This window comes from Nerophis ophidion, linkage group LG10 (assembly GCF_033978795.1).
Source record: "Nerophis ophidion isolate RoL-2023_Sa linkage group LG10, RoL_Noph_v1.0, whole genome shotgun sequence".
In the NCBI taxonomy this organism is placed as follows: domain Eukaryota; kingdom Metazoa; phylum Chordata; class Actinopteri; order Syngnathiformes; family Syngnathidae; genus Nerophis; species Nerophis ophidion.
The window spans coordinates 41,154,618-41,171,991 of NC_084620.1; the positions used below are offsets into that span (position 1 = coordinate 41,154,618).

General features: G+C 40.3%; 1 protein-coding gene across 13 annotated transcripts in view; it reads left to right on the forward strand.

Annotated features, from left to right (window-relative positions):
• Positions 1-16,904, forward strand: part of si:ch211-200p22.4 (phosphatidylinositol-binding clathrin assembly protein) — a 97,280-nt gene extending 80,376 nt beyond the window's left edge. For 7 of the 13 annotated variants that reach the window (XM_061913782.1, XM_061913785.1, XM_061913777.1 and 4 more), the window contains 8 exons: positions 4,515-4,625; positions 10,483-10,623; positions 10,706-10,736; positions 10,813-10,945; positions 11,309-11,332; positions 13,390-13,446; positions 13,512-13,628; positions 13,723-16,904. In XM_061913782.1, coding sequence (XP_061769766.1) covers positions 4,515-4,625; positions 10,483-10,623; positions 10,706-10,736; positions 10,813-10,945; positions 11,309-11,332; positions 13,390-13,446; positions 13,512-13,628; positions 13,723-13,737 — 629 coding nt within the window. In that variant the 3' untranslated portion in view covers positions 13,738-16,904. The remainder of the gene's footprint in view (positions 1-4,514; positions 4,626-10,482; positions 10,624-10,705; positions 10,737-10,812; positions 10,946-11,308; positions 11,333-13,389; positions 13,447-13,511; positions 13,629-13,722) is intronic. The other 6 variants (XM_061913787.1, XM_061913788.1, XM_061913790.1 and 3 more) reach the window with 4 other exon arrangements.
• The last annotated feature ends 470 nt before the right edge of the window (positions 16,905-17,374 follow it).

Sequence of the window (17,374 nt, forward strand, 5' to 3'; positions counted from 1 at the left end):
TGGGCGCAATCTGCTTTATGCTGTGTTACCCTACATTTATGCACCTAGTGTCCCTGCAGAGACCAAGACAGTGGATGACTGACAAATGTTCACCCTGTTTGTTTTTCCGCTAAAAGGAGGTACTTTTTGTCCAACATGAGAAAAGCAACAAGTTATTACATTTGGGGCTGAACTGGATAATTTCTACTATGTTGCACGCTTCCAACTTTTATGGGTGTATTCTTGTGGGCCTGCTTCCAAACACAAAGACAGGGACAGTGAATGACTTACAAATAGATGTATCAGAAAGTTATGGACGTATTGTGATGCAACTTTCAGGAAATGTAAAAATTTGGGTAAGGAAGACAAGATTACATTTTGCTGTGATTACTTTTTTACTATTTGGTAGGTAGGGCCTGGGGGAGGTCTGCGCTCTCAGAGTGCTTTTCTAATTCCAAATGTAAAAGATTTCCCACAATACAACCCAAAATGACAACACGTGAAATATTTTTTTGCAATGTTGGCAAATTTCTATAGGTTAAATGGGAAGTGTCGCTAGTCCAGCAAATGTTGAAAAAAATGAAGCGCTGTCAATACTTTCGTGATGCAATGTACATAGCCAAACATGTTCACATACAGTGCATCCAGAAAGTATTCACAGTGCTTAACTTTTTCCACATTTTATTATGTTACAGCCTTATTCCAAAATGGAATCAATTCATTTTTGGCCTCAAAATTCTACACACAATAAATACCGTATTTTCCGGGCTAAAGAGTGCACCAGTATATAAGCCGCGCCCACTAAATTTTACAAGAACACATTTTTTTCCCCCTTTTAGCCTCACCTAACTATAATCTGCAGATATATACATTGTGAAATTACCGGTAGTTATTTTACACAGAAAGATTTTGTGAATGTTTATTTACATGCCCTAATTGTTTCCAAACGCTGTCTATAAGACAGCAGCAAAACAGTGATCAAACAAACCAGAAGACATTGTCATGGACCCACTGGTTGCGTAAGCTAGCTCTCCGTTCAGCCAAACAAACTCAATAACTGCACGGGGACACCAATTTACTTAAAAATTTGTGAAACTGAAACAATACAAACGGATTGTCATCGTAAGTTAATAATACTAGCCCTTGTAAACATGTTAGCATAATAGGTAATGCTTAGATGCTAGCTTCATTACTTTACAATAGCACGTACAAATATGCATGAAAAAATTCCTGCGTAGACATCAAACATGGGATGGTTTAGTAAGTAAGAATTTGTTATACTGTGAGACTTACAAACGTTGCTTGGAGTGATAAATGAAGAATATACACAAGTATAAACTCTATTGAGGGCTACAAGACAAAATGGCCCTGATACAACAGGTCGAAAGCACTGAATGAAAGGACACTGCAGTATCTGCAGTGAGCAACCTCCTAAAGATAGTGCCATAGAACAAAAAAACTACACACCTTTTGTGTGTGTGTGTGTGTGTTTTCTAAGCTATTTGCATAATAGCTGTCAGCGAAGAAAAATCCATAAATAAGCCACACAGTTTTAGAAGCCACAGGGTTCGAAGTGTAGGAAAAAAGTAGCGACTTATAGTCCGGAATTTACGTTATCTAGGAGTGTATCGACTGATCGCTATATCGGTAGATCCATTCATATTCCTAATTTTTTGGAGTATATCGATCTGTTTGGCAAGTTCCTTCCAGGAGATAGGTATCGATCCAACATCAATTTAAAAGGCAATTTATCGATTTTATTGTTACTAGCTTCCTCCCACCTCCAAGAACATGCCCCTGGGGATAGGTTGATTGGAAACACTAAATTGGCCCTAGTGTGTGAATGTGAGTGTGAATGTTGTCTGTCTATCTGTGTTGACCCTGCGATAAGGTGGCGACTTGTCCAGGGTGTGCGCCGCCTTCTGCCTGAATGCAGCTGAGATAGGCACCGGCACCCCCCGCGACCCCAAAAGGGACAAGCGGTAGTAAATGGATGGATGGAAAAAAGAAAACATTGGATTTAAAAACGGCAGACTTTGTTTAAAGTTTGAAGCACTTTTAATGACAAGGATGTTAAATGTTTAGTCTGTCGACCCATCTGTGGCGTCATCAAAACAAAAAAAGGCAGATACCTATGGTGGTCAAGAAATGTCCTACCAAATGCCACAAGACAATATCATAAATTACAACATACAACTTTCAGCGAGCGTGTGATTGCAAAAGCTACAATAAATAAAAAGAACACGACATAATATTATAAAGCTACAACTTAACTTGAAACCACAAAAGTTGCAACGGACAAAACGGAAATAATAGCAAAGCAAGTTTGCCGATGCACCAGGCTGAGAAGGAAGGTTAAAACAGTGTAATGATCATACTAAATTACTATTATTAAAAAAAGTAGTTTATGACTGAAAAGGTGGTCACACGTAACTTACTTTTCCAACTTCATTCATTACACCCTCGGCCATTCGGTCCGTGCATCGCTAAAACTTGTACACTGTTGCTTCCGATACATCTTTGAGGTCTGTGTTCATTAAAATATAGTATAGAAGGTCAAGCATTAAGAGATGTTGGTTGTACTTTATTTTTGTTATTAATGTTACACATATCTTGTTTTTATGTTGAAAAACCAGAGCTAAAGTAGCAGTTAAATGTTAAAATGTTGGTTACTGTGCTTTTATTGAAGTCAGTCAATTATATTTATATAGTGCTTTTATGTGGTGACTCAAAGCACTTTACATAGTGAAACCCATTATCTTCATCTTTAAGCTACATTTAAACCAGAGTGGGTGGCACTGGGAGCAGGTGGGTAAAGTATCTTGCCCAAGGACACAGCCACAGTGACTAACATGGCGAAAGAGAGGTTCGAACCTGCAACTCTCAAGTTGCTGGAACGACCCCTCTACCAACCGAGCAATGTTTTGAATTTTCGAAAATAAGAGCAGAAAATGTTTCTTCTTGTTAATTCAACCTAAAGTGTTGGTTGCTCTTCTATTCAGATACAATGTGAATGTATTGGCCTTTAATTGTTGTTTACCTGCTTGTTTGTTTCAATAATTAATTTATCTAATTCCCATTACAAGAAATAACAGGAATTTAGGAAACTTCACCTGCAATGTCCAGTATCATGTAGCCGCTTAAATTTTTTTTTTTTTTTGTGCTAAAAAGTTACAGAATCGATTTCAACTCAGTGAATCTTTTGGGATCGTGTTGTTCTGAAAAAAATATTGTCTCCGAATCATATCGGCAACCAAAAATTCTGAATTGAATGGAATCGTTGTTAAAACGAATGGTTACACTCTTAACAATATTCGATAGGTAAAATGTACAAACGTTTTTTTTTATAGAATTTTTTGCAAATTTATTGAAAACAAAAAACTAAGTGATCCAGTGTACATAAGTATTCACAGCATTTGCTCAATACTTTGTTGATGCACCTTTGGCTACAGTTACAGCCTCAAGTCTTTTTGAATACGATGCCACAGGCCTGGCACACCTATCTTTTGGCCAGTTTCGCCCTTTCCTCTTTGTAGCACCTCTTCAGCTCCAACAGGTTGGATGGGAAGTGTCGGTGCACAGCCATTTTCAGATGTTTCCAGAGGTGTTCAATCGGATTCAATTCTGGGCTCTGGCTGGGTCACTCAAGGACAATTTCTTCGACTTAATGCTTGGTTTGTGGTCTTCCATGCACTGTCAAGTGTGGGACCTTATATGTAGACAGGTGTGTGCCTTTCCAAATCATGTCCAACCAACTGAATGTGCCACTGTTGGACTGCAATTAAGCTGTAGGAACATCTCAAGAATGATCAGTTGAAACAGGAAGCCCCTGTGCTCACTTTAGAGCTTCATGGCAAAATCAGTGAATACTTATGTACTTGTGATTTATTTTCATTTGCAAAAATCTCTCTTTTGTACATTGTAATTATGATTCATTGTGTGTAAAGTTTTGAAGACAACAATGAATGTGTTTCATTTTGGAATGAGGCTGTAAAAAAGCAAAATGTGGAAAAAGTGAAGCGTTGTGAATGCTTTCCGGATGAGTTGATTTTTAAACCCTGTAGTCCGCATGTTTCAATAAAAATGTATCGCAGACATACACCCTCAGGGGTGTTACAAGCTTAATGAAAAGGGCTTTAACTTTAGCCTCTTCATCCCCTGCCTGCTTCCTAAATTGTTAGTTGTTAAAATTACCAGACAAAAAATGGAGCTTGCTGCTTTTGTCATGCAATACATCAAACTTAATCCCTGCCAGGGATTCAGCGGCAAGGATAACAAAAGGTGTCTTGGTGGATTTTCCTGTGTGGATTATTTTTTCTACGAAAGCCTACCAAGCATCTCTGGTTACTTAGCAACAACATTGCTGCAAAAACAGGGTAAATGTTAAGTCTGTAAAGTCATTTTTGCAGCCCAGGTAACACTCCATATGATGTCCAAGTATTTATCATGTGGAGTCATTCCAAAAGATGTCATCGCAGCTGTTATTTCCTGCCACAGTACACACTGCGCTTTAATGTTGGACCTACATCCCTCAGGACTGGAGAGCCAGCCCCTGCAGCAGAGCATGTCAACCATGACTGTAGATTTTGATGCTGTGTTCGGGAATAAGGCCTCTCCCGCTAACGACGGAACGCAACCAGCAGCCGGTAAAGCCTCTCCCCCTCAACCCCATTTGACCGTCAGACTGGGAACTAAAACATTTTGGCTCTGCGGGTAGCACCAGCCTCGCTTCAGATTAACCCCCGTTCTTGCGTAGCTGTACTACCGCACCTCTGCTACCCTTCTAACCTAATTTGGCTGAGGCTTAACTGTTATCAATCCTCTAATTTGGTGCATTTGCCTCATAATAAAAAGTGTAAGAGGGCCTTTGCTTTTCTTGGCGTGCATGCCTGTCTGTTCTGGTTGTACTTTTGCTAACTCAACGGAGAGCTTTACTCTGAAGCTTCTAGGGCCTTCCTTCCTGCTCGCATCTAATCAAAGTGCAATTATTTTGCAGTGCATCTCCATACTGACAGCTCTCATCAATCAGAATTGCTACTGGAAGATGGCCAGCTTTAATCAGCCAGCTGTTTCCCATTTGCTGTTGCTGCATGTGCTAGTCGCTGTGCTTTTCCCTCTCTTCCATTATTGTTTAAACGAGAAATCTTATAGAAGAGTAGGTGTATTCAAGCGTTTAGTGCGTTCAACTGATGGTTACAGTACTCACTGGTAACCTGGAGCATTTTCCAAGCGTCATTGCTATGCCTGTCGCATAGTGTACAAAATACTTTGTCACACCCTGGGTACTGTAATTCCTCTAAATTAGAATTGGGCTTCGATGTGATAAAACCACGGGCGTGTGTTCTATCTAAAGTTTGCCAATTTGACAGTCATAGACATGACTATTTGCCATGTTGTTGGGTTTTAGTGTTGTCATTCCACATTGCTCACGCCAAAGTCTTGTCAATGTCATGTGGAGCTGATTATGCTGAAGATCAAGCGCTTCAACAGAGTTCATCTCCACGTGGCATTGCCCTGCTTATAGCTGTTAGTATCAATTGCCACGCCAAATCGAGATTTGTACATCCCGCATCTCGTCTTCTGATATCGCTCACGTAAATAGCTTACCAATGTGGAGATGTGTTATTGATGAGTGTACTTGAAGATGAAGTGCATCAACAAGTTGCTCAAGCTGATTGTCGCGGTGAAGATACAGTAGTGCCAAGTATAGCCACCTTGTTGTTGGTAGCATTGTTCACTTTTAACCCGGAAGCGAATATTTTTGTGGCTAATATTCCATAACGAGACAAATACTGCACTTAAATACATGTAAGACTTTATTAAACACTTAATTTGGGTAAAAATATGTTACGTATGCATTAGGATTGTACGGTATACCGGTATTAGTATAGTACTGCGATACTAATGAAATATTTTGGGTACTATACCGGCTCTGAAAAGTACCAATCCGCCATTGGTGGATCTACACCTAACATCCACTGTAATTATACCAAATACAGTAGTGTATCTAGTCGATACTACTATGATTACGTCGATATTTGTTGGCATCACATCTTCTTTGGTTTTTTTAAAATGTATATTATGTTTATAAATTCAGAAAATATGTTTCTGTACTTTGAGTATGACCAATAGATCCTGTATCTATTTGGTATCGGATTGATACCCACATACGTGGTATCATCCAAAACTAATGTAAAGCAGTGGTCCGTGGCCCGATTGGTACCGGGCCGCAGAATAATTTTTTATTACAAAAAAATATATATATATATTTTTTTTTTTTTATTAAATCAACATAAAAAACACAATATACACTTAGAAATAGTGCACCTACCAGAAATAACTCCCTTTTTCATGACAAAAACGTCCCTTTTTCGTGACAAAGAAGAAAGAAAAAAAAAAAGAAGAAAAAAAAAGGACACCCCCCCCGGGCCGCGGGACAAATTATTAAGCGTTGACCGGTCCGCGGATGCAAAAAGGTTGGGGACCACTGATGTAAAGTATCAAACAACAGAATAATAAATGATTATTACATTTAACAGAAGTGTTGATGGAACATGTTAAGATAGAATGTAAATGGAACAAGTACATTAAAAATTATTGTTTTACCACTTGTCCTTAGTAATTTTGACAAAATAATAAAATGGAAAATGTTACTGCATATGTCAGCAGCTAAATTAGGAGTGTCTGTTTGTTTAGTTACTACTAAAAGACAAGTTGTCTTGTCTGTTCACTATTTTATTGAAGGACAAACTTGCAATAAGAAACATGTTTAATGTACCGTAAGATTTTTTTATTAAAATAAAACCAGTAATGCAATTTTTTGTTGTCCCCTTTATTTAACAGAGTACCGAAAAGTATCGAAATAATTTTAGTACCGGTACGGTACCAAAATATTGATATCGGGACAACACTAGTATGCATACATTTTTTGCTTAGTTTTTAAATCTGCAATGTAGAGAAACTGCAATATTTGAAGCGCAAGGTGGCTAGGGACAACTATTGTAATGATGAATAAATGTTTTTCTGTAAAATGTCCCTGGCGCTAGTAAAATCAGGCTTCAGGCCAAATTTTGGTAGCTGCTCAGTGCTCGTGGTTTGTTCTGTCACACGCAGGTGTGTCTATTTGCCAACACAACATCTGCCTGACTGGCAGCGTCTCACTACAGGGACTTTGTTTCCCAGATATTGTGTGTGTGTGTGTGTGTGTGTGTGTGTGTGTGTGTGTGTGTGTGTGTGTGTGTGTGTGTGTGTGTGTGTGTGTGTGTGTGTGTGTGTGTGTGTGTGTGTGTGTGTGTCGATTCTGCTTTGTCTCACTGGTAAGCTTTTTGTCGCTGCTTGTCGTCCATCCATCCATTTTCTAAATAAATGATAAATGGGTTGTACTTGTATAGCGCTTTTCTACCTTCAAGGTACTCAAAGCGCTTTGACACTACTTCCACATTTACCCATTCACACACACATTCACACACTGATGGAGGGAGCTGCCATGCAAGGCGCTAACCAGCACCCATCAGGAGCAAGGGTGAAGTGACTTGCTCAGGACACAACGGACGTGACGAGGTTGGTACTAGGTGGGATTTGAACCAGGGCCCCTCGGGTTGCGCACGGCCACTCTCCCACTGCGCCACGCCGTCTACCGCGTGTCCCTTTGGGTTCACATTATTTTGTTGTTCCCATCATGCTTGGTGGAGCAGAGAATCACCCAGGCATCTTTGTTACACCTACTTGCCTCCCGTCGTTTTTATCTCACACGTTATCTACTCTGAAAGATGTATTTTGTTCCCCCTGTGTGTGCATCTCACACGTTATCTACTCTGAAAGATGTATTTTGTTCTCCCTGTGTGTGCAACATCTTAGCACATTTGCTCTTCTAATAGAACACTGCATGTTTCATCACCGCGCCCTCTCTCATACGCTCCCTCTCTACCCTGGCATTTCTCGCTGCTCTCTTTTCTGTTTGATCTTTTTCCTTTCCTTTTCTTCTTCTGCAGTCGGTTTACTCATGACTGGGGTAAAGGATTGCATACGAGCTACAACAGAGAAATTAGACACCATGAGAATTTGTATTTATTTTTTGCTCATTGCCTCCTCCTCCCTCTGCTAGCCAAGCAGGAAAAGTATGCTGGATGTCTTGTGTCAGCACCACTGTCAGAGCTACAAACCACTTCCTAACTAAATATTATTCCTCACTCTTCCTTCCTGTCCTTTTCTGTCTTGTGTTACACAGGGTAAAAACTGGTCATTTTGCACCTCTTTTTTTTCCCCTTTTTTTTTTTTTTTTGAAACACCACTTAAAAAAAACATCACATATTTAAGCACCTGCAGCTGGGCCAGTTTTGTTGCATCTTTTGACTACAATGACAATAAAGATTGCATAGAAGTGCAAATCTTTCTTCAGGTAGCTAAAAAAATCCCCAAAAATGGTTACATAAATGGGTGCATTTTGTTAGTTGCTCCAGTCAAAACCAGTTAAATATTTCCATGCTTGTACAAAACCCAAAACCAGTGAAGTTGGCATGTTGTCTAAATCGTAAATAAAAACAGAATACAATATTTAGCAAATTCTTTTCAACCTATATTCAATTGAATAGACTGCAAAGATAAGACACGTAACGTTCAAACTCGAAAACTTTATTTTTTGCAAATATCAGCTTATTTGCAATTTGATGCCTGCAACGTGTCTCAAAAAAGCTAGCACAAGTGGCTGGGGAAGTTGAGGAATGCTCATCAAAAACTTATTTGGAACATCCCATAGGAGAACAGGCTAAGTGGTAACAGATGGGTACCATGATTGTGTATAAAAGCAATTTCCATGAAATGCTCTGTCATTCCCGAACAAGGATGGGGTGAAGGTCACCACTTTGTAAACAAATGCCTGAGAAAATTGTTGAACAGTTTAAGAACAACATTTCTCAACCAGCTATTGCATGGAATTTAGGGATTTCACCATCTACAATCCATAATGTCATCAAACGGTTCAGAGAATCTGGAGAAATCCCTGCACGTAAGGGATGAAATTACAGACCTTTGAATCCTCTGGCGGTACTGCATCAAAAAGTGACATCAGTGTGTAAAGGATATCACCACATGGGCTCAGGAACACTTCAGAAAACCACCGGCAGTAACTACAGTTTGTGGCTACATCTGTAAGTGCAAGTTAAAACTGTATTATTCAAAGTCAAAGCAATTTTTCAACAACACCCAGAAAGGCCGCCGGCTTCGCTGGGCCCAGGCTCATCTAAGATGGACTGATGCAAAGTGGAAAAGTGTTCTGTGGTCTGACGAGTACACATTTCCAATTGTTTTTGGAAACTGTGGACTTTGTGTCCTCTGGAACAAAGAGGAAAAGAACCATCCGGATTTTTATTGGCGCAAAGTTCAAAAGCCAGCATCTGTGATGGTATGGGGGTGTATTCGTGCCCAAGGCACCTGTGAAGGCACCATTAATGCTGAAAGGTACACACAGGTTTTGGAGCAACATATTGTAATTTTCCTCAGGGAACTCTACTGAAGGAATCAATAAAGTACTATCTATATATGTTGCCATCCAAGCAAATTTATAAAGGACGCCCCTGCTTATTTCAGAAAGACAATGCCAAGCCACGTGTTACAACAGTGTTGTTTCATGGTAAACGAGTGCGGGTACTAGACTGGCCTGCCTGTAGTCCAGACCTGTCTCCAATTGAAAATGTGTGGTGCAATATGAAGCCTAAAATACCACAACGGAGACCCCGGACTGTTCAAGCAAGAATGGGAAATAATTCCACTTGAAAAGTTTAAAAAATTGGTCTCCTCAGTTCCCAAACGTTTACTGAGTGTTGTTAAAAGGAAAGGCCATGTAACACAGTGGTAAAAATTCCTCTACGTCAACTTTTTTGCAATGTGTTGCTGCCATTAAGTTCTAAGTTAATGATTATTTGCACAAAAAATAATCAGTTTCTCAGTTCAATCATTAAATATGTTTTGTCTTTGCAGTCTATTATCTATCTATCTATCTATCTATCTATCTATCTATCTATCTATCTATCTTTCTTTCTATCTATCTATCTACAGTATCTATCTATCTATCCAACTAAATATAAGTTGAAAATGATTTGCAAATCATTGTATTGTCTTATTTAGAAATTACACAACATGCCAACTTCACTGGTTTTGTGTTTTAAAGCTCACTTTGAATAAGTCACTTTGTGCACGTTTTAACGTCAGAGGGCTAGTTAGTAGTATGTTGCTATTACCATTCATCTTAACAATACTACAGCATATGTTGACATAATGACCTATTTCTCATAGAAATTACCTTTTACCACTGTTATGGACTCATTAGTTTGATTGAAAGCTGACCCAGCCACTTAAACTCATACGCCGGCACATGAAGGCTGGAAGTTGTTATTGGCATTTATGCCACCTGGCAATAAATTGACAGAATATAATTTTTTGGAGTGTGTGCACGAACAGCCCACAGTCAACATTCACATTACAAGATTGGATGTGCTGCTACCTCAGGTTTTAACGCCTTGGGAACGCTGTTAAAGCCTTCGGTTCCTGCACACACAGGGCCTCCTCTCCCCCCTCAAATGGTCTTCCAGTCTGGAGGGAAGCTGCTCGCCAACGACCTGGACTCCTCTCTAGCCAGCCTCGTGGGCAGTGAGTGAACCATGACCTTGCTACTTTGTATATAATGCAGCTATACTACATGACTATGATCAACGTTGTCCTATCTCCTCAGATCTGCAGTTTGGTGGAACACCATCCAAAAAGTAAGACCTGTCTTTCCGACTTTTGTCTTTTATTCCGTATATTGGCTCACATCCCGATGCCGTTGAACCTCTCCAGGCCAGAGATGCATTGGAGCCAGCAGGGAGAGAAGAAACTGACGGGAGGCCATAACTGGCAAAACAAGACCATGTCCACTACCCACTGGAGCCCGGCCCCCATGGTCGCACAGCCCATGCCTGTGCCACACGTGGTGAGTTGCACGAGTCCATACCATGTGTTACATGCACGCAAATGAGAATCCCTCATATGTTTTATTTTTACGACCATTTGCTTGCTGTCACTGCCTCCCCCCACTTTGACCTCTTCAAGCTTTTCTTCCGTCTGGTTTGCAGCGTCATGCCTTCATTTTCCTTCCCTTCTTTGCTTGTACCTCCGTTTTGCTTTGTCATCTGCTTACAATTTATTTCCCTGTTACCCATAATTGGCCCTTGTTTGTCTTGTATGTGTTATGTTTGTATTAACCTTCATTTGTCTTTTTCCTCTTCTCACTTCTCTATCTGTGTCTGCTCGTCCTTCTGTTTTTTTGTAATCTTCTTGTTGCATCCTGATGCAGAATGGAATGTTCTATACAAGTTATGTAAGTACCCTAACATTTGCTCCATTAATGGGTTGTTCCTGTCAATCTTTTGGTACAATATACATGCATACGCATGGGTTTGCTTGTTCTGTTCTCATGCTAAGTATGACACTAAATTACCCTTATAAGCCAGTTAAGATCCGCAGTGTGGAGAAGAGGTATTCAATAATGGAATATGATGGGCTGTGCTTCCTCCTACTCTTTTCAAACTTGTTGAATGGCGTAAATGTAAACATGTGATCTTTATGAATGTCAATTCTAAAGCATGTCTGAAACAAATAAACCGTAGCCTAAACATAAGTGGCTGAAAAGAAGGAGCTGGGTGGGTAAAAAGCCATGAAGGACAGACTGATTTCCCTGCCGCATCCCTTACACATAAAGCTACATGCTGGCAGAAAGAGAGAAACAGTGCCCTCATAAAACGGACATATGGACAGAGAGGGTGTAGTGGTGCATAAGAAGTATTTTGGGTATGTTGCTACATGTCAGGAGTGTCCAAAGTATGGCCTCGCAACTTCTTTATTATTGACCCTCACCATATTGTAAAAATCATAATGAGACAGTGTAGGATATTGCATTAATTTACCGTGTCACCTATTCCAAAAAGCTAAGATGTTTTGTTTATATATTTTAGTATAGATTGACATACATTGGATTAGTTTTAGCATGTTTGATGCACTAAAGAAATGTAATATCTTAATTTTTCTGTCTGTGCCCTCGCTGGAAAAAGTTTGAACAACCCTGATGCAAAGCAGTCCTCCGACAGGCTAACATTGAAAATTGCTTTCATTTTAAAATATTACCTTAGTCTTAGAAATGTGTGCACCATGTAGGGGAAAAAAAACCCTGGGACTTGTTAACTCGACTAATGTTAACTCAAGTGAGAGTAATATTATGGTGTTTACACGCGCTGTGCAATGTCTGCCTTGATCCGCAAGTTGCTTCTTTGCCAAGCAGCCTTTTGTGGTTATTTTGTGGCTTGAAAATAGACACCTCATGCTAAGTTTGTTCGGACTTGTCAAGCATGGCGTAAAGGTCATATTATGATTTTTTAAAAATATTTAAAACACTTCATTGTGGTCTACGGGCCGTGGCCAAATTTGTACCGGGCCCCAGAAGATTTTTTTTATTCATTTTTATTAAAAAAAAAATAATCAACATAAAAACACAATATACACTTACAATTAGTGCACCAACCACAAAAACCTCCCTTTTTCATGACAAAAACGTCCCTTCTTCATGATAAAGAGAAAAAGAAAAAAAAGGACCCCTCCCCCCACCCCCCGGGCCGCGGGACAAATTATTAAGCGTTGACCGGTCCGCGGATACAAAAAGGTTGGGGACCACTGGTCTACATAACATGAATGCTGGTTCTCTGGTCAACATTGTGCATACATAATTTTTTACACACCGTTTTAATGCCACTTTTTGACCTTCTGTTCCGGATGCGCTGTTTTGTTGTAGTTTTTAGCGCTTCCATAACAAGTCCACCGACGCTACTTTGTATTAAAAATGGCAATAGCGGAGGATGCGTGTCCATGTACGAGCCAGGATAGCGAAAAAGAAGGAGCTTATTGACTACAGCAATGACTACAATGACGGATTCGCGCAAAGCACTTTTTGTACAGTCATACCATATATGGATAATCTGGTGAAGTTTTTCCCCAACCAGTGACATCACAAGATGGGCGAATTCCAAACAGGTTGTTTGAAAGAAGTATGAAGGAAGGCAAGATTGCTTTAGAAATATCTCCGCCATGCCTCCATGGTTGGATTTCAAATGTTCTGGGCTTATGCAGATCCCAAATACACAACAGCAGGTACCATTGGGTAAGAAAAGTTGGTTTGGGCCCATTTAAATGCTTCCCTGTCAATATTCCCATTGGGATTCCCCTAAAAACATTTACTTGTGCTCCTGGCATGCACGCACTTATCAGCTTTAAAGGTTTACTTACTGATGGGGATTGGCATTTGTTTCCAGTGTCAACAATTCCTGCGTCAGGCTGCCTCAACTTTTTCGAACAATGCTCAGTCATTTACCCTTTTCTCTTCCAAAGGCTCCTGCTTCAATGGCTTTCCCCATGACGACACCGCAAGTGCCTGTGTATGGAATGGTAAGGGAACAATGCACTTTCAAAATGTTTAGGACCACCCACTACCTTTCGTATGTTCTCCACAGGTTCCTCCCCAGTTGGGTCAAGTGGGTGGGGTACCAGTCATGGCTCCTCAGCCAATAATGTACAACCAGCCTGTTCTCAGACCCACTAACCCCTTTTCACCCATGCCAGGAGCCCAGGTCAGACCACAAAGAAACACACAGCATGAAAAGTAACATTTTAGTGTGGTATTTGTCACAAAACTGAGCTTATTTCTTGTTTCCCTTAATTTAGATGCAGTTCATGTAATTCAGTCAAGGATGTGGGGAGCGGAGCAAAGTGCCAAAAGCGACAAATTAACAAAAAGGAACAAGACAAGCTGGAATAATTATTTGATCAAGTTAAGAAGCCAAAAAGACTGAAAACCAACCGATGCTTCAAAAGAAGTTGATGACCTAGTAAAGGCTGGAGGCGACCTGATAGGTTGTTGTCTGAAGCAACATGCTAAAGTGTGAGTTGTGCCAGAAATGTATGACAAATGTGCGTATGATGCGTGTAAGATGTGTAAAATATGTGTGCGTATGTGCATGGAGGAATGTTTGAGGCTGAGAGGATGCACGTGAGTGTTGCGATGCTCTCTGCTGCCACATAGCTTTATTTCATACTGGTGCTATTTTCTTCCCTCTGGGCTCTGTCTGCCTGCAACGGCCTTCCAGAGCACTTTGGAGATGGTGTGTGTGTGTGTCTGTGTTTGCGTGTGTGGTGTTGCTTAAGACAACTGTCCTGCTGTCAAGCTACTCCCTCGTTTGCCACCCAATGGTCCAATTAATGATCAAGTTGGAGGCCAGTCTTTTCAAATATGCTTCTGTCAGGACATTTTTGTACTTTTCATTTTTCATTTTCTTGTGCTCGCTCATGATTGTTGAGATATTCATATGAATATTTGGAGATTGTTTTACATTCTAAGCCAAATTTTTGTTTTGGTTTTCTCTGTTTAAAGTGACGTAACCACACAAAGATGCAGGGCTAAAGTTGTGCTAGCATGGCAAAGAGGTGATCATATCAAGGCCCCACTCAGAAAGATTGTTTTGGAGCTTTTTGAAATTCATTAGATTTTTTCATTTTCCCTAACCTGTCCACTGATAACTCATCCAGTCCACTGTTAACTCAGACTATACATATTCGTATAGTCCGAGCAAGTCAACCATGATGATTGTGCTTCCCTGTGATTTATCACGCGATCGACGAATTTATAAGTTAATAAGTTTTTCCCCTCTGTTGTGGTTAATGTCATTTTTTATTTTTAGATCACTTAAATTGCACTGACTCTATTTAAGTGTCTTTAACGCAAACCTCCCTTACGCCCAGTGCTTGTCAAATGTCTTGTTAAAAAAAAAAAACTTTAAGTATCCATCACAATTATTTAACTGCATTTTGTGCAATTTGAGGTTTATTTGTCAAGGTGACATAATGTCAAGAGTTTTGCATTTGCCTTGTCTTTAAGGTGTCAAAAGTGCGGGGGAGTGGGGGGTGGAGAAAAACATCAAATGTGACAACATTTTGGAGTTTTACAAAAACACAATAGCCACTTTAGCAGGTAACAAAACATCCCTGCCATTTAAACAACAAACTATTTCTCTATTCTTGGCCACTACCAGTGATAGTTCGGTCACGTCCATCCTCAGCCTTGTCTTTAGTCGTTCTATCTCTAGATGGCTAGTCCCATTGTTTTGCCGTGTGTAGATATGTAAAGATTACCAATGCTAGTAATAGTCTCAGCCGTCACTGTTGCTAATGGATAGATATTGCTCCAGAGCGCTTCTCGTTGCGGTCTTGTGTTAACGTTCTAGACTCCTCACCGTGCACTGCCTGTAGACTGAAAATGCCGTAGATGTCCTGCATCGCCTTGTGCTGCTCCAGTTTCTTTGAATCAGTCTCGGTGTGTCTGGTGTTGTTTTTGCTTCTCTTCTGTCTGTTGGCATCACTGCCCTCTTCTGATAGAGGTTTTCTTCTTCAAACTTGGTCATCTGTGCCTCTTTTAACGATGTCAGCAGCCTACACGCGCTATGATCGGACGCCTGAATGTCCAGAGCAAACCATGTTATCCAGGTCTTATGTCACAAAGACTAATAACACTCAGCACTTTTCTAGAACATGTCGCAGTTTAAAGGTGGACCTGTTTTGAAGCGAGTTTCACGCTAGCAGCTTCATCTGGTTCAAGCTGTATAGAAAAGACAATCGCCCTCTTTGTTTAGGTCAAACCTTGGAGGACCTAAAATCGATCCCTGAGGAACACCACGTGTGTATATATATATATATAAATATATAAGAATTTAGTAATTGCCGCCAGTGTGTGTTAACAGTAATTAAAAGGTTATTATGGCCCAGGGTTTTGCTTGTTCACAACAATTTGAAAGGGGAAATGTGGCCACGGACTGCTACACGTTATATATGCTTTTCGCTTGGAAATAAACATTGTAAAGAGTACATTTAGTGTTTGCATTCCCACTTGTGCACAGTGGAATCAGCAGCAGCAGAATGTTTTCCCCCTCAGCTGATGTAAGAAGGCGAAACCAAACCAGATAAAACCTCACTAACCCAACTTCAGCCATGTTTTACTGACTTACGTTACGTCCACTGTTCATCGCAAAGTTTTTCTGCATGAGACGCTGAGCTCTTCTTGTGTCCTGAGTGATTTGTTGCCGTGTGGCGGTGAAGACGAGTGTGGCTCTTAGATGTTGATGGTCGTTGAGTTTTACGTGAATGACTTGTTGGTCCAGTTCCTGTTTGATACTGGGAGTCAGTGATGAGAGCCTGAATGAGCCTCGGTGTCATGATTATTTTCTTTACTGAGCACTTTTGTGTATCTCCTCCAAGGTCAGTGAGTGCATGTCCTTGATGGTCATTTGTTCCAAAAAAGCATGACGTGACTGTGATGAGATGAGGATCTTTTTTTGTTCAGCACAATCTTCCCTCATTTGGTCTTTATATTATTATTGTTCTCACTTGCTGGTCTACTCTTGTAGATGAACCACTGTAGTGAAGTTATCTTTGCTGGTGTGGCGCCACCTGGTGTTCACTGCAACTGTGTGAGTTACTTAAGAAAAAGACAGAGGACAACGCTACCGCCCCACTTAAACAGAAGAAACACCTTTGCTAACATCATAACCTGAATTATATACATTTACGCTTGTTTTTGTCAATGCAGCCAACCATGTAAGATATCAGCACAGCTGTTCTATTCCTGCTCATGTATCCGGGGAGGGGGAGCCCAGCATTCACTGATGCCAAAGGCGACACCGTTTGATCTCTTTGTACATGATTTCTATTTATTTAATGCAGAATTATATGGATTGTATACAGCATGGAAATGGCAAAGCAACAAAAATCACAGGCTTTTATTTGACGGCAGTATATTTGTTTATTCAAATGATTGTTTTTCTCTCCTTTTGGAAGAATAAATTCATTTTCCATTCCTGGTGTGTCATTCCTATTCAATGTAGGTTTAAAGTAGCATATGTAATAATGTGGCCCGAAAAGTACTGTTATCACGGTCAGAATTCTGGAGTTTCCTCCCCGTCTCTCTTACCAAGGTTGCCAGATCCTCAGGCGAATTCAGCTCAATCGACTGGGCTACTCTATTTTACACAGAAATTAGGCTATTTTTAGGAAGAAGTACGTCATGCCTGCGTAAAATATTACGACACATGGCAATCATATGTTTATTGTCAGTACTACCAGAAAAAAAAGACTAAAAGGAACTAATAATAATAATAATAATGGATTAGATTTATATCGCGCTTTTCTATTGTTAGATACTCAAAGCGCTCACAGAGAAGTGGGAACCCACCATTCATTCACACCTGGTGGTGGTAAGCTACATCTGTAGCCACAGCTGCCCTGGGGGAGACTGACGGAAGCGTGGCTGCCAGTTTGCGCCTACGGC